At 43.9% G+C, this 26,574-nt stretch overlaps 1 protein-coding gene across 2 annotated transcripts in view; it reads right to left on the bottom strand.

Moving 5' to 3' along the window:
• LOC123999965 (noelin-2-like) overlaps positions 1-26,574 on the bottom strand; it is a 119,764-nt gene that overhangs the window by 9,555 nt on the left and 83,635 nt on the right. For both annotated transcript variants that reach the window (XM_046306024.1, XM_046306023.1), the window contains exon 3: positions 652-807. In XM_046306024.1, the coding sequence (XP_046161980.1) occupies positions 652-807 (156 nt within the window). The remainder of the gene's footprint in view (positions 1-651; positions 808-26,574) is intronic.

Here is a 26,574-nt window from a genome sequence, read left to right as displayed (position 1 = left end):
ACCACAGGGCCACTCCCCAGGCCCATCCCTGTTGCCGTGCAGAGGCCCAGCAGTAAATCAAGTTTACGCATTAAGAATTTATCAAAGCATCTTTTAATCAAACCATTTTATGGTCCATCTAATATCCGCAGAGTGTAAGAAACGCGTGAAAAGGACCAGCTGACAGCAAGACAGAAACGCTGTCTGATAATGGAGCCTGAGATTCCGCTTGTTGGAAGATAAGGAATAGATAAATGTGAATATATATGGCTGTTAACTGAGAGAGAGAGAGAGAGAGAGAGAGAGAGAGAGAGAGAGAGAGAGAGAGAGAGAGAGAGAGAGAGAGAGAGAGACACTTGCGCTTGGTAGTGGGGTTTTAATAATGCAGGAGAGATTGTGCTCAAATTGCCTCCTGTACATGACTCAATTACAGTGAAATAGCAGATGAAGATAAGCTATGTGAGTGTTAGTGTGTCATTATGTGTTGTGATGTAGAGGAAGCTGTAAGTATATACGTTATAAAGCCTGTGCTAAGAGTCCAGGATGTTCCTATAGACAGTTCTTATCAGAAAGTTCACATACACAGTTTAGAAATATGCTTCACGTAGAAACCTGTGTGATTGTTTTTCAGTACAGATGAATGGACACATGCACGCATGTCATGTGCGTTACCTGTAAGCTCTTGGGGTTGAGGCTTTGGGGGTTGTCTGAGGCAGTCTTCAGCTTGACGTCTACAGCCTTCATCAGGCTCTCTGTGTTCCTCACATACTGAAGGTCCCTGTTGGTCCGCAGGTCCAGCAACTCCATGGACTGGGTGATGTTCTGGACCTGTCAGTCAAACACACACATGCTGTTAGATGCAAAGACAGACAGACAGACAGATAGATACAGAAGCCCTGTTTACACCTGGTTCTAACTTGAGTCCTTTGTACTGATCTTGTCCACATTCCCGATTGTGCCCACCTTTTTTTGACAGGTGAAGACACTCAAAAGACACAGATCATCCTGCCCAACTCCAGAGGTAGTCAGACACACATCGTGCGTGTCTGGATATCCTACTAGTGTAGACCGATCTGTACAAAGAAACCATTTAAATCGTCATTATTCCTCCCTCTCAAATCATTGAGAGGTGGCATTGACTGACTACATCAATATGTGTCTTACAATAAATGAATGTTATTCTGAAGGAATAGCTGTGAAATCATTTGAATAAATGAAGGGACCAGGAACTCTTGTGACAATGCAGACGGACAACAGACACATTATAATACAATGTGTAGACACATTTCTGGACATGTGGGCACAATCAGTATGTAGACAAGATCAGGACGGACCCATGTTAGCACCATGTATAAACGGGGCTAGAGTCAGACCCACAGACTCACAGACAGACGCGCAGTCAGACACACACAAAATGACATGTTTATTCAGTGGCCCGTGTTTTCCTTTTTATTACAATGAGCTGTGCTGTACTCCCAACAGCACTTTGCCTTCACTTCCTCTTATCAGAAGTTAGTTGTCCTCCTCTCACCACCCACTGGGACATCTGCCCACTGGAACCAGCCACTCACTATACACTCTGCTACTGCTCTATTCCACCCACACACTACACCCACTCTCCCACACACATACTGGCCACGGTTCAACTGGCCAAACCTTATGTAACTCATTAACAGAATAATTACAACCTCATGCTAATCGCATAAGCTCAACCATCCCGTGGAAGGGACACTGATCCCGAAGAAGTTTTAACAGAATGAAATATTCATTTGTGTTTTCATTTATGTACATTGAATGAATAGTTAATTCAATGTGTGTATTAAAGTTTGTACTGTACATGAATTACACTCTATATACAAAAGTATGATTAGTGGATTTGGTTATTTCAGCCACACCTGAGCACAGAGCCATGCAATCTTCTTGAAAACATTGGCAGTGGAATGACCTTACTGACTTTCAACATGGCACCGTCATAGGATGCCGCCTTTTCAACAAGTCAGCCCGTCAAATTTCTGTCCTTTTGGCACTGCCCTGGTCAAATGTAAGTGCTGTTATTGTGAAGTGGAAATGTCTCGGAGAGTAAAAAACATCTGTCCTCGGTTGCAACACTCACTACCGAGTTCCAAACTGCCTCTGGGAGCAACATCAGCACAAGAACTATTCATCAGGGGGCTTCGTGAAATGGGTTTCCATGGTCGAGCAACCCCACACAAGCCTAAGATCACCTGTTCTCTGGAGTGATGAATCACGCTTCACCATCAGGCAGTCCGACGGACTAATCTGGGTTTGGTGGATGCCAGGCGAATGCTACCTGCCCCAATGCATACCGCCAACTGTAAAGTTTGGTGGAGGGGGGATAATGGTCTGGGCTTTTTTTCATGGTAGCGATTCATGGTAGCTAGACCCCTTGGTTCCAGTGAAGGGAAATCTTATTGCTAGAACATACAATGACATTCTAGAATCTAGACGATTTTGTGCTTCCAACATTGTGGCAACAAGTTTGGGGAAGACCCTTTCCTGTTTCAGCATGACAATTCCCCCGTGCATAAAGCGAGGTTCATAAAGAAATTGTTTGTTGAGATCTGTGTGGAAAAACTTGACTGGCCTGCACAGAGCCCTGACCTCAACCCCCTCAAACACCTTTGGGATGAATTGGAATGCCGACTGCAAGTCAGGTCTAATCGCCCAACATCAGTGCCCGACCTCACTAATGCTCTTGTGGTTGAATGGAAGCAAGTCCCTGCAACAATGTTCCAACATCCATTGGAAAGCCTTCCCATAATAATGGAGGCTGTTATAGCAGCAAAGAGGAGACCAACTCCATTTTAATGCCCATGGAATGAGATTTTGGAATGAGATATTCGATGAGCAGGTGTTCACATACTTTTGGTCATGTAGTGTGTATTATGAAGCCTCCGGTTGTGTGTGACTGTGTGTAGTAGACAAACTGTGTCCTGGCAGGTGTGACAGACAGGTATCTCCATCCCCAGAGAGGCCTTGAGGTAACACTAACATTAGCTAACGCTAACCACAGACTGCTAGCTAGTTCCATATTCCTCCTCCTGGCTGGTTTAGATGCATGTTCAATCTGCTTCTACTGTTTGGTGGTCCACCACAGTGAGTGATGCTGCTCCATATCTCTTCCTTATCACACTGAGGGAGGTGATAAAAGCTGTTTAAATGTCTGTCTGTGTAATGTCTGTCTGTCTGTCTGTCTGTTTAAATGTCTGTCTGTTTAAATGTATATCTGTCTGTTTGTCTGTTTAAATGTCCATCCGTCCCTCCGTCCGTCCGTCTGTCTGTCTGTCACCTGCGGACACCATGGCTCGGGCCTAGGGCTCGCGTTAATTGACAGTTAATTAACATAAAGATGTTTAGCGCCTCCAGGCATCTACACATACAAGCTGCATACAAGCCTCTGATGCGTGCCTTTGGAACATAAAAGTCTAATAAATACCATTAATCTACACCATCACAATAAATCCATTATTATTTTAGTCAGGTCTAAAGAAACATGATATGAAGAAAATGTATTTCAGAAGAACTGAAAATAAGTTGGCCTACTGTATGTTATCTTGCTGTGCGCCCATGACATAGACTGTAGCCATGCCATAGGCTGTGGGTTAGTTCATTTAGCAGACAAGATATGCTTATAAGTAGTATGTCATTAGTTTATATTATATGATTTTATAGTATGAAGAATATAATTGAACTTAGCTGAATAAAATAGAAAGGATATTTTGCCCATCCAGGAGAGAGTGGGCATATGAAGTGGCTATGTTGATAATTGCTACAGTAGATTTATATGCTAGATATAGAGTTGTTTGGCAAATTTATTCGTGAATGATACAAACCTTAGAATGTCTTAAATCAAAACAAATATGGGCTGCGTGATGCGACGACAGGCTATTGATGATTTGAGAAAGTTGCAAAAAGAACTTGAGCTTTGTTCTTTGCCTCAGAACAGCACGCGCTGTTCTCTCATCATATTTTCATATTTTCCTCCTCTTTTTAGTGGCAACCATCAAAACTCTGCTTCCACACAGGATTGCATATAGCAGGAATGAAGGAGAAAGAGGAGGAGATGGAGACGCACCGTGGTGAGATATTCTCTAGCTAAAGGTGTCAGCCTATTCATTATGAAAATATAAAAAATGCCCTATTACTAGGCTATTCAAAATCAAATACAAATTCACCATAATTGTAGGCTAACTCTGTAAGCCGCCCTGCACAATCAATTAACGAATAGCATCGCCTAGGCCTATACGTTCTCTCCCAGATTAAAGGATAGACATTTTGGAGCGTAGCATAAGGTAACCAGACCATCCAGTATGCATAATACTACAGTCCAAACTCAAAGACGATTACTAGAATTTGGTGCATTTTGGAGTATTGGCTATGTATTGTATAACAGCACAATTGTTAATTTAATTCCATTTTTTTGTTCGGGCTTGGGCTCACATATAGGCCTATGGTATTCACAAGCTCTAATAGTATGGGCCTTTTGAATGAATCAACACCTTAGAAAGTCCATTTTGATGTGTTAGGCTTTGAAACAACATCCACAATGAGCATGTTGTCCACTCAGTTTCAACCTGATGTTGAGCTTCTTTCTTCAAATTGATCATCACAGTGAGGTGAGTTTTAAAAGCATGAGACTGTTTTGATGATTAGTGTTGGATTTGATTTTTGATTGCATTTGCATTGCTGTCAGAGTGGTTAGAGGGACAATAGAGCCCTGAGTACCAGGTCATTAGGACCTGATGGTCGTCAGAGCCCTGAGTACCAGGTCATTAGACCTGATGGTCGTTAGAGCCCTGAGTACCAGGTCATTAGGGCATGATAGTCGTTACAGCCCTGAGTACCAGGTCATTAGGACCTGATGGTCGTTAGAGCCCTGAGTACCAGGTCATTAGACCTGATGGTCGTTTGAGCCTTGAGTCATTAGGGCCTGATGGTCGTTAGAGCCCTGAGTACCAGGTCATTAGAATGGTCCTGATGGTCATTATACCTGAATGGTAGAGCCCTGAGTACCAGGTCATTAGGGTCGTTACCTAGTACCAGGTCATTATACCTGGTCGTTAGAGCCCTGAGTACCAGGTCATTAGGTCCTGATGGTCGTTAGAGCCCTGAGTACCAGGTCATTAGAACCTGATGGTCGTTAGAGCCCTGAGTACCAGGTCATTAGGACCTGCTGGTCGTTAGAGCCCTGAGTGCCAGGTCATTAGGACCTGATGGTCGTTAGAGCCCTGAGTACCAGGTCATTAGGACCTGATGGTCGTTAGAGCCCTGAGTACCAGGTCATTATACCTGAATGGTCGTTAGAGCCCTGAGTACCAGGTCATTATACCTGAATGGTCGTTAGAGCCCTGAGTACCAGGTCATTATACCTGAATGGTCGTTAGAGCCCTGAGTACCAGGTCATTAGACCTGAATGGTCGTTAGAGCCCTGAGTGCCAGGTCATTAGACCTGAATGGTCGTTAGAGCCCTGAGTACCAGGTCATTATACCTGAATGGTCGTTAGAGCCCTGAGTACCAGGTCATTAGACCTGAATGGTCGTTAGAGGTCATTAGACCTGAGGTACCAGGTCATTAGACCTGAATGGTCGTTAGAGCCCTGAGTACCAGGTCATTACACCTGAATGGTCGTTAGAGCCCTGAGTACCAGGTCATTAGACCTGAATGGTCGTTAGAGCCCTGAGTATCAGGTCATTAGACCTGAATGGTCGTTAGAGCCCTGAGTACCATGTCATTAGACCTGAATGGTCGTTAGAGCCCTGAGTACCAGGTCATTAGACCTGATGGTCAAGTTAGTGAGTTGGGTTACTACAAATGCAGTGCATAAGGGAGATAACTCAACAGTCATGTGGAATTATTATTATTATTATTGTATTATTTTAGGGGGTAGGCCAGCTTTTTTTTATTGCAGATAGATTGTGGCTTCCATAAATGTAATTGTTTGCAACATTTCCAATCTTTGTAAATATATACAGTACCAGTCAAAAGTTTGGACACAGCTACTCATTCAAGGGTTTTTTGTTATTTTTACTATTTTCTACATTGTTGAATAATAGTGAAGACATCAAAACTATGAAATAACACATATGGGATCATGCAGTAACCAAAAAAGTGATAAACAAATCAAAACATATTTTCGATTTTCGATTCTTTAAAGTAGCCACCTTTTGCCTTGATGACAGTTTCACCAGGAATGCTTTTCCAGCAGTCTTGAAGGAGTTCCCATACAGTTGAAGTTGGAAGTTTACATACACCTTAGCCACCTTAGCCACCTTAGCCTATTTGAATAACATTGACACCCAAAGCACCTTGAAAAAGGAATGTGTAACAATACTTATCAGAAGTCATGTTGCTTGATGCCGTTTGCCATCATGTTCCTGTCATCATTTAGAGTTAATGTACTGAATCTTGTTTAATGTTTACCACAAGCATTAGTGGTGAGCTTTGGCAACATGCATTAAAATTCAGAGAGAGAGAGAGAGAGAGAGAGAGAGAGAGAGAGAGAGAGAGAGAGAGAGAGAGAGAGAGAGAGAGAGAGAGAGAGAGAGAGAGAGAGAGAGAGAGAGAATCATTCTAATCTGATCGTCTTTCTCTCCACTTTCGATGGACTTTGACTGTCGGTGTGGAGGTAATATGATCACCGCAACAGCCCTAACCATGACCATGGGTATGGAATTTGTACACCTTCACAAATGATGCTAGATATTGTGGCATTTTATTGTGGTATTTTACAATCTCTGGATAGAATTGAACTTTGTACGGTACATTGTTAGCATATCCTTGGCTGTCTGAGGTGAGGATCATGTCTAGCGCGTTTTAAATGAGGATGTTATATTGGATGACAGAGTGGCTCCATTCAGCCCACCTCCTCCTCCTCTGCTAGGCTCTATGGAATGCTGGGCAGGTGGCTCAGAGACAGAACCACTGACCCCAGGTGTCCTCATTAGTCTGGCCTTTTTAAGACAGGAGCGGTAGTCCTTCACAGCTGCTGTCTTACAAGCTCACACACACCATGCCCACACACACATTTGTGCATTCGTCAAAAAAGTGTGTGTGTGTGTGTGGGCACAAATGTGTGTGTGTGTGTCAGTCAAAAACCTGAGTGGAGGAGACACACAGCGTGAAAGGAAGGGGAAAAGATGGTTATCAGTGTGAATGAGATCAAAGAATTCAGGTGTCTCATTGATCCACTGACGCTTCCACAGCCCATTCAGCATCTCAATTTACCTCACCTCTCCTCTTCTCTCAGCACCCTATCAATGTCGGCCTTCCTATCTCTCTCTCTCTCTCTCCCTTCTATCTTTTTCCCACCCACAGACTCCCATCACCAACCCTAACTCAATAATGTCTCCTGCCAGGCTCCAGGCTCCAGTGGTCTAGTATGTACAGTAGAGCTGGAGATGTGTCTATGAGAAGTTAGAGCACAGTGCCCTGCTGGGGAAAAAGGTCTGGACAAGAGTCTCAGAAAGCCAAATTATTAGCCACAACACAACCGCTGAAAGCTCTGGAAGGAGGCGGAGAGATGGAGGGTTGTGGTTAGATATACACACCGAATGACGCGCTCTCAGAGTCAACAACCACCCATATATAATACAAATTAACAGTAAACATTACACTTACACAAGTTTCAAAACAATAAAGACATTATGTATATATATATATATATATATATATATATACATACAGTGTTGTAACAATGTACAAATGGTTAAAGTACACAAGGGAAAATAAATAAGCATAAATATGGGTTGTATTTACAATGGTGTTTCTTCTTCACTGGTTGCCCTTTTCTTGTGGCAACAGGTCACAAATCTTGCTGCTGTGATGCACACTGTGGAATTTCACCCAGTAGATATGGGAGTTTATCAAAATTGGATTTGTTTTCAAATTCTTTGTGGATCTGTGTAATCTGAGGGAAATATGTATCTCTAATATGGTCATACATTGGGCATGAGGTTAGGAAGTGCAGCTCAGTTTCCACCTCATTTTGTGGGCAGTGTGCATATAGACTGTCTTCTCTTGAGAGCCATGTCTGCCTATGGCGGCCTTTCTCAATAGCAAGGCTATGCTCACTAAGTCTGTACATAGTCAAAGCTTTCCTTAAGTTTGGGACAGTCACAGTGGTCAGGTATTCTGCCACTGTGTACTCTCTGTTTAAGGCCAAATAGCATTCTAGTTTGCTCTGTTTTTTTGTTAATTCTTTCCAATGTGTCAAGTAATTATCTTTTTGTTTTCTCATGATTTGGTTGGGTCTAATTGTGCTGTTGTCCTGGGGCTCTGTGGGGTGTGTTTGTGAACAGAGCCCTAGGACCAGCTTGCTTAGGGGACTCTTCTCCAGGTTCATCTCTCTGTAGGTGATGGCTTTGTTATGGAAGGTTTGGGAATCGCTTCCTTTTAGGTGGTTGTAGAACAGCTCTTTTCTGGATTTGGATAATTAGTGGGTATCGGCCTAATTCTGCTCTGCATGCATTATTTGGTGTTCTACGTTGTACACAGAGGATATTTTTGCAGAATTCTGCATGCAGAGTCTCAATTTGGTGTTTGTCCCATTTTGTGAAGTCTTGGTTGGTGAGCGGACCCCAGACCTCACAACCATAAAGGGCAATGGGCTCTATGACTGATTCAAGTATTTTTTTAGCCAGATCCTAATTGGTATATTGAAATGTATGTTCCTTTTGATGGCATAGAATGCCCTTCTTGCCTTGTCTCTCAGATCGTTCACAGCTTTGTGGAAGTTACCTGTGGCGCTGATGTTTAGGCCAAGGTATGTATAGTTTTTTGTGTGCTCTAGGGCAACAGTGTCTAGATGGTATTTGTATTTGTGGTCCTGGCGACTGGACCTTTTTTGGAACACCATTATTTTGGTCTTACTGAGATTTACTGTCAGGGCCCAGGTCTGACAGAATCTGTGCAGAAGATCTAGGTGCTGCTGTAGGCCCTCCTTGGTTGGTGACAGAAGCACCAGATCATCAGCAAACAGTAGACATTTGACTTCGGATTCTAGTAGGGTGAGGCCGGGTGTTGCAGACTTTTCTAGTGTCCGCGTCAAATCGTTGATGTCAATTCGTTGATCTCTCTCTCTCCCTCCCTCCCTCCCTCTCTCCATGCTGGGAGTGTTTGGTGCATGCTGGGAATTGTTTGAGCGAGTGCTAAGTGCGAGTTTTGTGTAGAGTTAGACATCTTGGGTTTTCTTTCGGTTTTTCCTTTTCTTGGTGATATCCTTTTTTTTCTATGCATGATTAAGGTTATTAAGGTTATTATTTTTATTTTCTTGTTGTGGTAGAATTAAGTATATTGTTTGTTTTGTGTCGAAATTACCCTGACTTTGGGGACGCCGTCCCTGTCACTTCGGCACGGCTTTAGGTGTGTTACTGAAGCTACTGTCACGGTGGAGGAGTTACTGGTCGCCATAGGAGAGAAGGTAGGATGTGAAAATGTTGCTTATGCGATGAATAAAGCGGTGGTGGTATTTCTTAAAGAAGAGTGTCTTGTAGATTGGATGGTTGAGCATGGCGTACTTCTTAAAGAAGAGTGTCTTGTAGATCGGATGGTTGAGCATGGCGTACTTCTTAAAGAAGAGTGTCTTGTAGATCGGATGGTTGAGCATGGCGTACTTCTTAAAGAAGAGTGTCTTGTAGATCGGATGGTTGAGCATGGCGTACTTCTTAAAGAAGAGTGTCTTGTAGATCGTATGGTTGAGCATGGCGTACTTCTTAAAGAAGAGTGTCTTGTAGATCGGATGGTTGAGCATGGCGTACTTCTTAAAGAAGAGTGTCTTGTAGATCGGATGGTTGAGCATGGCGTACTTCTTAAAGAAGAGTGTCTTGTAGATCGGATGGTTGAGCATGGCGTACTTCTTAAAGAAGAGTGTCTTGTAGAGCGTATGGTTGAGCATGGCGTACTTCTTAAAGATGAGTGTCTTGTAGATCGGATGGTTGAGCATGGCGTACTTCTTAAAGATGAGTGTCTTGTAGATCGGATGGTTGAGCATGGTGTACTTTTTAAAGAAGAGTGTCTTGTAGATCGTATGGTTGAGCATGGTGTACTTTTTAAAGAAGAGTGTCTTGTAGATCGTATGGTTGAGCATGGTGTACTTCTTAAAGAAGAGTGTCTTGTAGAGCGTATGGTTGAGCATGGCGTACTTCTTAAAGATGAGTGTCTTGTAGATCGGATGGTTGAGCATGGCGTACTTCTTAAAGATGAGTGTCTTGTAGATCGGATGGTTGAGCATGGTGTACTTTTTAAAGAAGAGTGTCTTGTAGATCGTATGGTTGAGCATGGTGTACTTTTTAAAGAAGAGTGTCTTGTAGATCGTATGGTTGAGCATGGTGTACTTCTTAAAGAAGAGTGTCTTGTAGATCGTATGGTTGAGCATGGTGTACTTCTCTCTTTTTTAAAAATATTTTATTTTGCATTTTCCAATTAAGAACATTCAAAACAAAAGTGAAAAGATATTAGACAACGATAGCACAAAGTGACAGTAACAGACGAACGTAACAAAAATAAATTATAATTATAGTTATATAAACAAACATACAATAATTTAAAAAAAGAATTAAAAAAAATATTAAAAAATAACGAGACATTGGAACACCTGCCGTAGGCTACATAATATACATTACGTGTGAAACATTATGTGAGGATTATATATAGATTCAATCAATGAGATGTGGGGGGAGATTCTCCATATAGTCAATAAAAGGTTGCCAAATTCTGTAAAATGTCTTTAACTTATTCCTCAAGCAGTAAGTAATTTTCTCCAAAGGGATACAACTATTAACTTCCGAAAGCCACATTGCAACTGGCAGGGAGGAATCCAATTTCCATTTCAAGGCAATACATTTCTTGGCAATCACTAGCAATATTTCTGTTAGCTTTATAGTATGGCTTTGCCTAAGATTGGTGTTAGTAAAGTTACCCAGTAGACAGACCTCCGGGTCTAAAGGGAATGCAACCCCGTGAATTGAGGATATGGTATCGCATACCCCCTGCCAGAAACCGTGTAGTTTTGAACACTGCCAAGTGGAATGGAGGAATGTTCCTTCATCTGAGCCACATCTAAAACATAGGGAGGACATATCTGGGTTGAACCTGTGCAGTCTAGATGGGGTGATATAGAGCTGATGGAGGAAATTAAACTGGATCAGTCTGTATCTGGAGTTCAATGTGGATGTAACCCCATCCCTGCATAGGTCACTCCATAGATCCTCATCAAGATCAATACCCAGATCTCTCTCCCATCTAAGTCGGGGTGTATCTAGCCCAGGCAGTGTTAGTCCTGACATAAGAGCATTGTAAACACGGGAAATGGTCTTGAACAGTGGTTGGTCTGCATGGCAGAGTTGTTCAATAGGTGACATCTTAGGTAGGTTCCATTGTCCCTTGAGAGTCACCCTAATAAAGTTTCGTAGTTGTAGGTAGCTAAAGAAGTCCCTGTTAGGCAAGTGGTATTTCTGTTTCAGTTGATTAAAAGACATAAGAACTCCCTCCTCGTAACAATGTTCCAGAAGAGTGATCCCCTTATCAGACCATGGTCTAAAGTTACTATTCTGGAAAAACATAGGGATCAATCTATTGTTCCATAAAGGGGTTTTAGGGGAAAGGAATCCCCCTCGTCCGAACAGCTCATTCAGTTTGCACCATGCCAGGACAGAATGTATGATTAAAGGGTTGTCTGTGATGGTTTTTATAGATTTTCTGTCCCATTTGTAAAACAAATCTGCCCCAGTGTCATCATTTACCTCAAGCTTTTCAATGTTCAACCATGAGGGAGAGGGACCATTGTCAAACCTCTGAGCCAGAGACCTAGACTGTGCAGCCCAGTAGTACATTCTAAAATTGGGGAGGTGTAATCCCCCTTGGCTGTAATCAAGGGTCGGTTTATCCAGGCCAACCCTAGGGGTCTTGCCGTGCCAGATAAACCGTCTGGTCAGCTTGTCAAGAGAGGAAAAAAATGCTGCGGGAACAGGGATAGGGAGAGATTGAAACAGATATAGAAACCTGGGCAGGACATTCATTTTAATTACATTGATTCTACCCAGTAGAGTGAGAGATAAGTCCATCCATTTACAAAGGTCAACCTCCACCTTTTGCAACAAACTGGCCAGATTGAGTTTATAGAGGTTGTTCAGATTACCATCCACCATTATGCCCAAATATGTGAAGCCCATAGGCGACCATCTAAAAGGAAACTTGTGCTTGATGATATGATGGTCAAAGACAGACAACGGTAAGATTTCACTTTTATCAAGATTGACCTTATATCCAGAGAAAGAACAATAACACTGTAGTAGGATATGCAAGTGAGAGAGGGAGTGTTCTGGGTTTGTTAGGAATAAGATAAGGTCGTCCGCAAAGAGTGATAATTTATGGGTATGGGGGCCCACCTCAAAGCCATGTATGTCAGGGCACGTTCTAATAGCCTCAGCCAACGGTTCGATGGCGAGGGCAAAGAGGTGGGGGCTAATTGGGCAACCTTGTCTGTTCCCCCTATAAAAAGGGAAAGAGGAGGAAGTAATCCCATTGGTAGCAATCCTAGCTTTAGGGGATTTGTAGAGTGATTTTATCAAATTTACAAACACGGTACCTAAACCAAACTTTTCCAAGACGCGAAAGAGGTATGCCCATTCAACCCTATCAAAGGCCTTTTCAGCGTCGAGGGAGACTGCGACACCAGGTAGCATGGTGTACTTCTTAAAGAAGAGTGTCTTGTAGATCGTATGGTTGAGCAAGGTGTACTTCTTAAAGAAGAGCGTCTTGTTGATCGTATGGTTGAGCATGGTGTACTTCTTAAAGAAGAGCGCCTTGTTGATCGGATGGTTGAGCATGGTGTACTTCTTAAAGAAGAGCGCCTTGTTGATTGGATGGTTGAGCATGGTGTACTTCTTAAAGAAGAGCGCCTTGTTGATCGGATGGTTGAGCATGGTGTACTTTTTAAAGAAGAGCGCCTTGTTGATCGGATGGTTGAGCATGGTGTACTTCTTAAAGAAGAGCGCCTTGTTGATCGGATGGTTGAGCATGGTGTACTTCTTAAAGAAAAGCGCCTTGTTGATCGGATGGTTGAGCATGGTGTACTTCTTAAAGAAGAGCGCCTTGTTGATCGGATGGTTGAGCATGGTGTACTTCTTAAAGAAGAGCGCCTTGTTGATCGGATGGTTGAGCATGGCGTACTTCTTAAAGGAATGTTTATTCAAGTTACGTCGCTTTTTTCTCCATCAACAGGGGTAACAATTTCCATTGTACCGCCGTTTATTCCCATTGAGCTATTGGAGCGTGACTTTGTGCGGTTTGGGAAGTTTGCAAGTTCAACTAAGATTGTCCTGTTGGGTTGCAAACACCCGGTGTTGAAATAGGTTATGTCATTTCGGCGACAGGTGTTTATGTGTTTGGACTCACCGGAGCAGACTTTAGAGTTATCGTTTAAAATCAAGTATGACCATAGAATGTATATGGCTTATGCTGGTACGGGTAGTCAATGGTGTTTTGAGTGTGGGGATGTTGGTCATAAGCGACATGCTTGCCCGAAAAGGGAGAAGGTAGAGGGAGGGGCGCAGGTGGTCATCGTAACGCCTGGGCCCTCTGATGTAGGGAGAGGTAGACCGACAGCGGTAGAGCAGCCACAAGCACCTGTTGCTGAGGAACAAGTTATCCGTGTTGAGGGCACGGAGTTGCAACTTGTACCAGAGGGAAATGTTATGCAGCAGAAAAATAATATTGTAGAAGGTAAGGACCACATCAAACATCTCCAATCGAAAATCAAATCAAGAGTCGGCTTTCTATTCCACAACAAAGCCTCCTTCACTCACGCTGCCAAGCTTACCCTAGTAAAACTGACTATCCTACCGATCCTCGACTTCGGCGATGTCATCTACAAAATGGCTTCCAACACTCTACTCAGCAAACTGGATGCAGTCTATCACAGTGCCATCCGTTTTGTCACTAAAGCACCTTATACCACCCACCACTGCGACTTGTATGCTCTAGTCGGCTGGCCCTCACTACATATTCGTCGCCAGACCCACTGGCTCCAGGTCATCTACAAGTCCATGCTAGGTAAAGCTCCGCCTTATCTCAGTTCACTGGTCACGATGGCAACACCCATCCGTAGCACACGCTCTAGCAGGTGTATCTCACTGATCATCCCTAAAGCCAACACATCATTTGGCCGCCTTTCGTTCCAGTACTCTGCTGCCTGTGACTGGAACGAATTGCAAAAATCGCTGAAGTTGGAGACTTTTATCTCCCTCACCAACTTCAAACATCAGCTATCCGAGCAGCTAACCGATCGCTGCAGCTGTACATAGTCTATAGGAAAATAGCCCACCCATTTTCACCTACCTCATTCCCATACTGTTTTTATACTGTTTTTATTTATTTATTTTTCTGCTCTTTTGCACACCAATATCTCTACCTGTACATGACCATCTGATCATTTATCACTCCAGTGTTAATCTGCAAAATTGTATTATTCGCCTACCTCCTCATGCCTTTTGCACACATTGTATATAGACTGCCCATTTTTTTCTACTGTGTTATTGACTTGTTAATTGTTTATTCCATGTGTAACTCTGTGTTGTCTGTTCACACTGCTATGCTTTATCTTGGCCAGGTCGCAGTTGCAAATGAGAACTTGTTCTCAACTAGCCTACCTGGTTAAATAAAGGTGAAATAAAATAAATAAATAAAAAATGTATCTGAAGAGCTAGTTCCTCAGACTGGTGAGCAGGTGCCCAGTACGAGTGCTGGGGTAAAGGAGGGGGTTCATGTGGAGCTAAGCTCCCAGGTAGTGGAGGAGGTGCCCAGTACGAGTGCTGGGGTAAAGGAGGGGGTTCATGTGGAGCTAAGCTCCCAGGTAGTGGAGGAGGTGCCCAGTACGAGTGCTGGGGTAAAGGAGGGGGTTCATGTGGAGCTAAGCTCCCAGGTAGTGGAGGAGGTGCCCAGTACGAATGCTGGGGTACAGGAGGGTTTTCATGTGGAGCTAGGCTCCCAGATAGTGGAGGAGATGCCCACTACGAGTAATGAGGTGCAGGAGGGTTCTCATGTGGAGCTAGGCTCCCAGGTAGGGGAGGAGATGCCCACTATGAGTAATGAGTTTCAGGTGAGGCTAGTCTCCCAGGTAGTGGAGGAGATGCCCACTACGAGTGCTGGGGTTCATGTGGAGCTAGGCTCCCAGGTAGTGGAGGAGATGCCTGGTACGAGTGGTGAGGTGCAAGTGGGGAGTGTTGAAAGGGATGTGGTAGAGGGGAGTCAGTTGTCTGTTGCCTCAGCTGAGGATCAGGAGAAGGATATGGATATCTCTTTTGATATGACAGCTGCTGGTGAGGAGTTTCTGGATCAAACTTTTGGGAAATCTGTCAAATTGGCAGATTATTTTGACGTTGATAAGTTTGTGAGTTCAGCTGTGATGTTACAGAAGACGGTGGGGTTAGAACAATTGAGTGAGATGAAGCGGTTTCGCTTGAGGAAATGTATTACTGCTGTTGCAGCAGCAAAAGGTGGTGGGAAACGTGGTCAGGTTAAGAGAAGATTAAAATAATGATGATGATCATGCTTCATAGGGTGTTTTTTTTCTCTTTGGTTTCTCTGTGGTTTCTTCTGCTTTTCCTTTCTCTTTTCTATATGGAGGTAGAAGGGTAGGTTCTCTCAGTATTAATGGGGGAAGGGACAGGAATAAGAGGGCTTGGGTATTAGAAGTAATAAAACAGAAAAGGCTTAATGTAGTTTTCCTACAGGAGACACATAGTGATGAGGAAAATGAGGTTGACTGGGGTATGTGTTGGGAGGGGCAGCATGTACTCATGGTGCTAATTTCAGTGCTGGGGTGGCAATCTTGTTTTCCTCAGGTTTAGGGGTGACTGTGGTATCTACAACAGAGATTGTCAAGGGTCGGGTTTTATTGGTCAAGGTGGATGTTATGTTTTTTTCTTTTTAATGTTTATGCTCCTAATAAGGGTACAGAGCGTATTGTTGTTTTTGAATCAAATAAAGGAAACCTTAAGACAGTGTGACCAAGAGGCTGTATGGTCTTATGGGGGGACTGGAACTGGAACTGTACAGTGGATTTTACTGTTGATTGCACTGCTGAAGAACCTCACCTGCGGTCAGCAACTTGTCTGTCTGGTTTATTAACTGAGTTTGAGCTTTCTGATGTGTGGAGAGTAAGGAATGTGAAAGTTAGGCAGTACACATGGCTAAAAGTTAATGAAGGTTGTGTCAGTGCAGCAAGGTTAGACAGGTTGTATGTTTCTGATCACTACTGTAGTAGGGTTGGAAGGTTAGACAGGTTGTATGTTTCTGATCACTACTGTAGTAGGGTTGGAAGGTTAGACAGGTTGTATGTTTCTGAGCACTACTGTAGTAGGGTTGGAAAGTGTGCCATTACTCCTGTGGGTTTCTCTGATCACCATATTGTTACTGTTGCTATTCACTTTACCTGTCCACGAAGGTTATCACCTTACTGGTATTTTAATATTAAATTGTTACATGATGTCATGTTTGTGAAAGATTTGTGTTGTTTTGGGAATAATGGAGGGTTATAAAAGGGAATTTTGAGTCCTTGAGACAATGGTGGGAGGTTGGTAAGGCCCAAATACGAGTATTTTGTCAACAGTATACTGCTCTGTCTCATATTGAAGTTAAAGAGACTATCAGGGGCCTTGAACAGGACATCAAATCTATTGAATTGAAGCTGCTCACTCAGAACGACCCCAGACTAGTCATGAACTTACAGGACAAGAGACATGAACTGAGGCCGTTTCTGCATGAAAGATTGAAGGGTGCCTTGATTAGGTCTCGTTTCGCTTCCCTCAAGGATATGGATGCTCCTAGCACTTTTTATGTTTATTTTTACCTAGCACAGTCAACATCGCAACGTAAACAGATGGTCTGCCTTCGTCTCCCTGATGGGAAGGGCACCACGGATGACAGTGAAATGCGTCAACATGCCGTGGATTTCTACTCGGCCCTCTATAAGGCGGAGGATTGTGACTCTGTGTACTGAACAGTTGTTACATGGTCTTCCTCAATTGGGACCTGAGCAGAGAGCTGCTTTGGACTCTGACATTACAGTGCAAGAGCTGTCCACTGCAGTTATGCAGCTCTCAACAGGCCGAGCCCCTGGCATCGATGGTTTACCATCTGAGTTTACTTTCTTTGGATCAGGAGAAGGCTTTTGACCGTGTGGACCACCAGTACTTGTTTAAAACAATGAAAGCCTTTGGGTTTGGGGATGTTTTTTTAGTCTTGGATGAGTTTATTGTATGCTGGGGCCTCGTCTATGGTGAAGGGGGGGGGGTTGAGTTGCCCCATCCCTGTACAAAGGGGCATCAGGCAGGGATGTCCAATTTCAGGGCAGTTATATAGTCTGGCAATTGAACCAATGCTTTGTTTTTAAGGGCGAAGCTTACTGGTTTCTCTGTGCCAGGTGTAATGAAGGGTCCCACGATAGCACTGTCTGCGTATGCAGATGACGTGACAGTTTTTATTACAGGGGGTGAGGATGTTAAGGTTCTCTCAAAGCTTCAGACGGGGTCTGCTCCACGGTTACCAGGGGGGCTTCAGTGGGGCAGAGAATGGATGAAGATGTTGGGGATTTTTCTAGGCTCTGATGTCTTTCAGAAAAAGAACTGGGAGGGTGTAGTGGAGAAAGTGTGAGCCAGACTGTCAAGGTGGAAATGGGTGTTGCCCCAGCTGTCTTATAGGGGAAGGGTCCTGGTAGCTAATAATCTTGCTGCCTCTACCCAGTGGCACAGACTAATTATCTTGCTGCCTCTACCCTGTGGCACAGACTAATAATATTGCTGCATCTACCCTGTGGCACAGACTAATAATCTTGCTGCATCTACCCTGTGGCACAGACTAATAATCTTGCTGCCTCTACCCTGTGGCACAGACTAATAATCTTGCTGCCTCTACCCTGTGGCACAGACTAATAATCTTGCTGCATCTACCCTGTGGCACAGACTAATAATCTTGCTGCCTCTACCCTGTGGCACAGACTAATGATTTTACTGCCTCTACCCTGTGGCACAGACTAATTATCTTGCTGCCTCTACCCTGTGGCACAGACTAATGATTTTACTGCCTCTACCCTGTGGCACAGACTAATTATCTTGCTGCCTCTACCCTGTGGCACAGACTAATAATCTTGCTGCCTCTACCCTGTGGCACAGACTAATAATCTTGCTGCCTCTACCCTGTGGCACAGACTAATAATCTTGCTGCCTCTACCCTGTGGCACAGACTAATAATCTTGCTGCCTCTACCCTGTGGCACAGACTAATAATCTTGCTGCCTCTACCCTGTGGCACAGACTAATAATCTTGCTGCCTCTACCCTGTGGCACAGACTAATGATTTTACAGCCACCAAAGGGTCTGATACAAGAGCTTCAGAGGACCCTTGTGAATTTCTTCTGGCCTGGACAACACTGGATTAAAGCTGCGGCCCTGTACGTGCCACTGCACGAAGGGTGGGCAAGGCCTGGTGGACATTTCCTCTAGGATCACGGCTTTCCGGCTTCAAGGAGCCCAGAGACTGTTGTACAGTGATGGTTCTAGCTAGGTCGACACATCCTATACATTGATGAGGAGAGCAGGCTGTTTGGGTTTAGACAAGCACCTTTTCCTCTTAAAGCTGGAGGGGTGTGATTTGCCTGGCCTGACTCCATTCTATGAGTCTGTCATGCAGGCTTGGAGAGTTCTTGTCAAGTCCTGTAAGGCCGGCATGCTACCAGGGATGTGGCTTTTTGAAGAGCCTCTTTTTTACAACACTGCCATCCTGTCCTGTGCTCTGGGTTCAGCCAGCCTACGTTCATGCCTGTTAGGTCTGGGGTGTACCAAGCTGGGTCATTTGATGCAGAGAAGGAGCAGATTGTTGGAGGAGCTGGGAGAAAGAGCAGGGATCCGGTAATCTCGCTTACTGAGGAAGGTCATCGCTGAGGTCTGTGACTCCTTGCCAGTACTTCATCTTCAGTATGTGACTGACACTTCCAATTCTGATCGGTGGATGGAGGGTCTGGATTATGTGTTCCCTGCACTGATTGTTAGTGCTGCGGTGGGGGCATTCAAGGACAATTTGGGGATGCTGCTTTCCTTCGATACCCCGGAGCTGGGGGAGTTCAAGGAGGTTGGAAAGAATGCCATGTACAGAATATGTGTAAAAGTGTCCCATGCCTCTTCCCTGGAAGGGGTCAAATCGACGAGGTGGGCGGGTGTGTTTGTTCCAGGTGCACCCCAAAACGCCGTTGGCGATCACCATACAAACTACCTGTTGAGAAGAGGACAGCTGACCTCCAATGGAGGATAATACATGGAGCTATAGCCACCAATATGTATCTGGTACTGAGTGAGTGCAAACTTTGGCACATCTGTTCTTACAGTGTCCCAGGTTGATTGGGATGGTTGACCTGATCACTTCTTGTTTCTCAGCTCTGGGAGAGGTTTTCTCTTCCCAACTGTTTATATTTGGGCTAAAGTACAGGTTTAGTCAAAAGGGTGTTGTTGAGGCCTCCTGGGTGGCGCAGTGGTTAAGGGCGCTGTACTGCAGCGCCAGCTGTGCCACCAGAGACTCTGGGTTCGCGCCCAGGCTCTGTCATAACCGGCTGCGACCAGGAGGTCCGTGGGGCGAAGCACAATTGGCCTAGCGTCGTCCGGGTTAGGGAGGGTTAGGCCGGTAGGGATATCCTTGTCTCATCGCGCACCAGCGACTCCTGTGGCGGGCTGGGCGCAGTGCACGCTAACCAAGGTTGCCAGGTGCATGGTGTTTCCTCCGACACATTGGTGCAGCTGGCTTCCGGGTTGGATGAGCGCTGTTAAGAAGCAGTGCGGCTTGGTTGGGTTGTGTATCGGAGGACGCGTGACTTTCAACCTTTGTCTCTCCCGAGCCCATACAGGAGTTGTAGCGATGAGACAAGATAGTAGCTACTAAAACAATTGGATATCATGAAATTGGGGAGAAAACAGGGTAAAATAAAAAAGGGTGTAGTTATGTTGCTTAATTTAGTGTTAGGGGCAGCTAAATTAGCAATATGGAAGACCTGAAAAGTTGAAATAATCGTTATTGGGTCTGGGAGCCCACAACACAATAAATACTCATACAAAACCATTGTTACAGATCAATTAAAAACACAACTCCAAATCCTCCTCCACAGTAACTAAACACAACAGCCTCTGAATACCCCATATACTCATAAACAGATCAATACTGTTGACCAGTTTATAATTGGCAAACTCAACCCTCAGTCTCACTACCAGCACTACCACCACATCCACAGTTGAAATAATCGTTATTGGGTCTGGGAGCCCACAACACAATAAATACTCATACAAAACCATTGTTACAGATCAATTAAAAACACAACTCCAAATCCTCCTCCACAGTAACTAAACACAACAGCCTCTGAATACCCCATATACTCATAAACAGATCAATACTGTTGACCAGTTTATAATTGGCAAACAAGATAGTAGCTACTAAAACAATTGGATATCATGAAATTGGGGAGAAAACAGGGTAAAATAAAAAAGGGTGTAGTTATGTTGCTTAATTTAGTGTTAGGGGCAGCTAAATTAGCAATATGGAAGACCTGAAAAGTTGAAATAATCGTTATTGGGTCTGGGAGCCCACAACACAATAAATACTCATACAAAACCATTGTTACAGATCAATTAAAAACACAACTCCAAATCCTCCTCCACAGTAACTAAACACAACAGCCTCTGAATACCCCATATACTCATAAACAGATCAATACTGTTGACCAGTTTATAATTGGCAAACTCAACCCTCAGTCTCACTACCAGCACTACCACCACATCCACAGACTGAGGGTTGAGTTTGCCAATTATAAACTGGTCAACAGTATTGATCTGTTTATGAGTATATGGGGTATTCAGAGGCTGTTGTGTTTAGTTACTGTGGAGGAGGATTTGGAGTTGTGTTTTTAATTGATCTGTAACAATGGTTTTGTATGAGTATTTATTGTGTTGTGGGCTCCCAGACCCAATAACGATTATTTCAACTTTGTCTCTCCCTCTCTCCCTGAATACATAATACCTAACCACTAGGCTCTCTTCTAGACCTGAAAGGATCGGTTAGGCTGCACCTTGTGATTCACCTTGGCTTCTGATTTGCTGGGGTGGCTTGAACCTATCCAATCATTTCCGACTTACAGAAGAGTCTATGAGAGTCTATGGAATTCAGCATCGCTCTCTCCAAACCTGTATGTGTATGTTTGTGTATGTGTGTGGGACGCAGAGAGTGGTTGGAGATTGCATTTGCATATTCAGTGCTCTGAGGCCACTGCCAAGCTATTCCAGCATCTCTCTACGTGTTTGAGGATATGTGTTTCACACACAGCTTTGTTAGTGGCAGGCACAAAAACAGATGTGTGTGAATGAGTGCATGCTCTCCTGTTTTTTATGAGGGCATTTTTTTGCAGGCATTCTATTTCATATGGCTGCTGTGCTGTAGTGTATGAGTGTAGAGAGATGGTGTAGAGCAGGGGTGTCAAAGTCAAATGGACGGAGGGCCAAATAAAAAATTTAGCTACAAGCCGAGGGCCGGACTGTTCGAATGTTCATTGAAAATTTTTTAAATGACGCATATAGTCTAGTGAACCTAATTGAACCTACTGAAAACCTAACAAATATATTCCAATATGATCAGATAAATAAAGCAATATTTTCTTATGGCTCTGTCAGTAATCTTTAATTTTCAACAGACACAAAAGACAAATTTCCTTTATATAAAAATCCCCATAACATGAACATTAAATGAAAGAAACCGGTATTCAAGGCACCATCAGTAGCCTATATTTTCTATTTTAGCAAAAGTGGGCTAAATTTACTTCAAAGAAAAAAACAATAATAGCAATTTTCTATCATCCACTCAACTGAAATATTTTTAAAATATATAATTGGATTGAAATACAATAAAATAAAGTGCAAAAATCTATTAATCAAAAACAACACTTTGTTTAAGGAGAAGTAACATGCAGTGAAAACAAATATTAAACTTTAACTTTTAAACTTGAACTGAGTAAAAACTCTAAATATGTGATTGCACAGTAATGTTCACTTGTTTGAGGTTGAGGGTGATACTTGGTGGTGTCCCATCTTTTCCACAAGTTCATCAATGTTCGGGGTAAGGCTTTGAGCTGAGGAAATCCTCAGAATTGAGTGGAGGTGTTCAGCAGTAAGTCGACTTCTGTGTGATGTTTTGTTCAAGTTCATCAAAGAAAACAGTTGTTCACACAGGTATGTGCTGCCAAACATAGACAACGTTTGAGCAGCCTGGATGCGCAGCTGGGGCATTGTGTCGGGGAGGAAACGGGCGAACTCCGCAGCACCCACTGCCGCATATTTTGCCCTCAGTGCATCATTGCATTGGAGGTCAATCAACTCCATTTGGAGGTTTGGTGGTGAGCTTTCCACGTCAACAGCAAATGGGTTAGAGCAGTTCCAACCTGCTTTTTTGTGCTTCAAAGTCAGCAAATCGGCGTCGAAAGTCAGCGGCAAGCATACCTATTTTATCAGCCAACTGTGCGCTCGGGAGCACTGGTAGAGATCTCTTTCATGGTCTGGCAGCTGGGAAAGTGGCTCAAATTTTCTTTCCGCATCTGCGTCTCCCACAGAGTCAGTTTGGTTTTAAATGCCTTCACTGTACTGTACATATCAGAGATGACACGATCCCGACCCTGCAGCTGCAAGTTCATTGCATTCAGATGACTCGTAATGTCACACAGAAAAGCCATTTCACACAGAAACATTTCGTCTCGGAGTTGTGTTGTGTCTTTCCCTTTGCTGTCCAAGAACAGACAAATCTCCTCACGAAGCTGAAACATCTTTGAAGCACCTTTCCCTGGCTTAGCCATCGCACCTCTGTGTGATAAGGCAAATCACCATGCTCCGTTTCTAACTCCGTCAGAAATGCCTTGAACTGGTGATTCAAACCTTTGGCTCTGATAAAGTTAACTGTGCGCGTGATGATGCTCATTACATGCTCAATTTTCAAGGCTTTACCGCACAACGCTTCCTGGTGTATGATACAATGATAAGCTGTCAGCTCACCTGTCGCGTTTTCCTCTTGCATCTTTTCCCGTATCTTCTCTACCAGTCCGCTCCTGTGTCCACACATCGAGGTGCTCCGTGGTTGTCAAACCCACGAGTTTTCCCAAGGCAGCTCCATCTCATTTACACATCTTGACACCTCTTCATACAAATCATGCCCCGTAGTTGTGCCATGCATAGGACGTAAAGCCAAAAACTCCTCTGTCACGCTTAGGCTGGAGTCCACTCCGCGGATGAAAATTGACAACTGGGCAATGTCAGAAATGTCGGTGCTCTCATCCACAGCCAAGGAATATGCAATGAAATCTTTACCCTTTTTCACAAGCTGCTCTTTTAGATTGATGGACAACTGGTCTACTCTCTCGGCAATGGTGTTTCTGCTCAGACTCACATTTAAAAAGAGTTGCCTTTTTTCTGGGCAAACTTCGTCACAAACTTTAATCATGCAGTTTTTGATGAAATCCCCTCCGTAAATGGCCGGGCTGATTTAGCGATCTCTTCTGCCAAAATAAAACTGGCCTTGACAGCAGCCTGGCCTTGTGATTTGGCTTTTTTGAACAGAGCCTGTCGAGATTTGAGGCCTCGTTTTAATTCCTCTGCCTTTTGTAGCCTTTGTTCCATGTCCATATTCTTGTTTTTGTCCGCGTGTTTCGTTTCATAATGTCGTCTCAGATTATACTCTTTCAGTACCGCCACACTTTCTCCACACAGAAGACACACAGGTTTTCCAGCTACCTCCGTGAACAAATACTCCGACTCCCACCTTGTTTGAAACCCCGGTTCTCAGTGTCCACCTTCCGTTTTGCCATTTTTGATGGGTATCTGAAAGTTAATTTTACTGTGATGCTGACAACTGCTGTGCCAATAAATATTGAAATGAAGCAGCCTACTGCTCGGTGCGTCACCGTTGCATTGTGGGAAATGTAGTATTGGTGCGTGTAAAAGATCTGCGGGCTGCCGGCTTGCTGCGGTCTGCGGGCCGGTTCTAATAATAAATCAAGATCATCCCAGGGGCCGTAAAAAACCTTCTCGCGGGCCGGATGTGGCCCGCGGGCCTTGACTCTGACATATGTGGTGTAGAGAGTGTATGAGTGTAGAGAGATGGTGTAGAGAGTGTATGAGTGTAGAGAAATGGTGTAGAGAGTTTTTGAGTGTAGATATATGGTGTAAAGTGTGTATGAGTGTGCAGAGATGGTGTAGAGAGTGTATGAGTGTAGAGAGATGGTGTAGAGAGTGTATGAGTGTGGAGAGATGGTGTAGAGAGTGTATGAGTGTAGAGAGATGGTGTAGAGAGTGTATGAGTGTAGAGAGATTGTTTAGAGAGTGTATGAGTGTAGAGAGATGGTGTAGACAGTGTATGAGTGTGGAGAGATGGTGTAGAGAGTGTATGAGTGTAGAGAGATGGTGTAGAGAGTGTATGAGTGTAGAGAGATGGTTTAGAGAGTGTATGAGTGTGGAGAGATGGTGTAGAAAGTGTATGAGTGTAAAGAGATGGTGTAGAGAGTGTATGAGTGTAGAGAGATGGTGTAGAGAGTGTATGAGTGTAGAGAGATGGTGTAGAGAGTGTATGAGTGTAGAGAGATCGTGTAGAGAGTGTATGAGTGTAGAGAGATGGTGTAGAGAGTTTTTTAGTGTAGATATATGGTGTAAAGTGTGTATGAGTGTGGAGAGATGGTGTAGTGAGTGTATGAGTGTAGAGAGATGGTGTAGTGAGTGTATGAGTGTAGAGAGATGGTGTAGTGAGTGTATGAGTGTGGAGAGATGGTGTAGTGAGTGTATGAGTGTGGAGAGATGGTGTAGGGAGTGTATGAGTGTAGAGAGATGGTGTAGAGAGTGTATGAGTGTAGAGAGATGGTGTAGAGAGTGTATGAGTGTAGAGAGATGGTGTAGTGAGTGTATGAGTGTAGAGAGATGGTGTAGTGAGTGTATGAGTGTGGAGAGATGGTGTAGTGAGTGTATGAGTGTGGAGAGATGGTGTAGGGAGTGTATGAGTGTAGAGAGATGGTGTAGAGAGTGTATGAGTGTGGAGAGATGGTGTAGAGAGTATATGAGTGTAGAGAGATGGTGTAGTGAGTGTATGAGTGTAGAGAGATGGTGTAGTGAGTGTATGAGAGTAGAGATGGTGTAGAGAGTGTATGAGTGTAGAGAGATGGTGTAGAGAGTGTATGAGTGTAGAGATATGGTGTAGTGAGTGTATGAGTGTGGAGAGATGGTGTAGTGAGTGTATGAGTGTGGAGAGATGGTGTAGAGAGTATATGAGTGTAGAGAGATGGTGTAGAGAGTGTATGAGTGTGGAGAGATGGTGTAGTGAGTGTATGAGTGTAGAGAGATGGTGTAGAGAGTGTATGAGTGTGGAGAGATGGTGTAGTGAGTGTATGAGTGTGGAGAGATGGTGTAGAGAGTATATGAGTGTAGAGAGATGGTGTAGTGAGTGTATGAGTGTAGAGAGATGGTGTAGAGAGTGTATGAGTGTAGAGAGATGGTGTAGGGAGTGTATGAGTGTAGAGAGATGGTGTAGTGAGTGTATGAGTGTGGAGAGATGGTGTAGTGAGTGTATGAGTGTAGAGAGATGGTGTAGTGAGTGTATGAGTGTAGAGAGATGGTGTAGTGAGTGTATGAGAGTAGAGATGGTGTAGAGAGTGTATGAGTGTAGAGAGATGGTGTAGAGAGTGTATGAGTGTAGAGAGATGGTGTAGTGAGTGTATGAGTGTAGAGAGATGGTGTAGTGAGTGTATGAGAGTAGAGATGGTGTAGAGAGTGTATGAGTGTAGAGAGATGGTGTAGAGAGTGTATGAGTGTAGAGAGATGGTGTAGTGAGTGTATGAGTGTGGAGAGATGGTGTAGAGAGTGTATGAGTGTGGAGAGATGGTGTAGTGAGTGTATGAGTGTGGAGAGATGGTGTAGAGAGTATATGAGTGTAGAGAGATGGTGTAGTGAGTGTATGAGTGTAGAGAGATGGTGTAGAGAGTGTATGAGTGTAGAGAGATGGTGTAGGGAGTGTATGAGTGTAGAGAGATGGTGTAGTGAGGTTATGAGTGTAGAGAGATGGTGTAGAGAGTGTATGAGTGTAGAGAGATGGTGTAGAGAGTGTATGAGTGTAGAGAGATGGTGTAGAGAGTGTATGAGTGTAGAGAGATGGCCTAGAGAGTGTATGAGTGTAGAGAGATGATGTAGTGAGTGTATGAGTGTAGAGAGATGGTGTAGGGAGTGTATGAGTGTGGAGAGATGGTGTAGTGAGTGTATGAGTGTAGAGAGATGGTGTAGTGAGTGTATGAGAGTAGAGCTGGTGTAGAGAGTGTATGAGTGTAGAGAGATGGTGTAGAGAGTGTATGAGTGTAGAGAGATGGTGTAGTGAGTGTATGAGTGTAGAGAGATGGTGTAGTGAGTGTATGAGTGTAGAGAGATGGTGTAGAGAGTGTATGAGTGTAGAGAGATGGTGTAGTGAGTGTATGAGTGTATGGTGTAGTGAGTGTAGAGAGTAGAGATGGTGTAGAGAGTGTATGAGTGT

The sequence above is a fragment of the Oncorhynchus gorbuscha genome, linkage group LG16 (genome assembly GCF_021184085.1).
Source record: "Oncorhynchus gorbuscha isolate QuinsamMale2020 ecotype Even-year linkage group LG16, OgorEven_v1.0, whole genome shotgun sequence".
In the NCBI taxonomy this organism is placed as follows: domain Eukaryota; kingdom Metazoa; phylum Chordata; class Actinopteri; order Salmoniformes; family Salmonidae; genus Oncorhynchus; species Oncorhynchus gorbuscha.
This window is presented reverse-complemented; position numbering and strand designations above follow the sequence as displayed.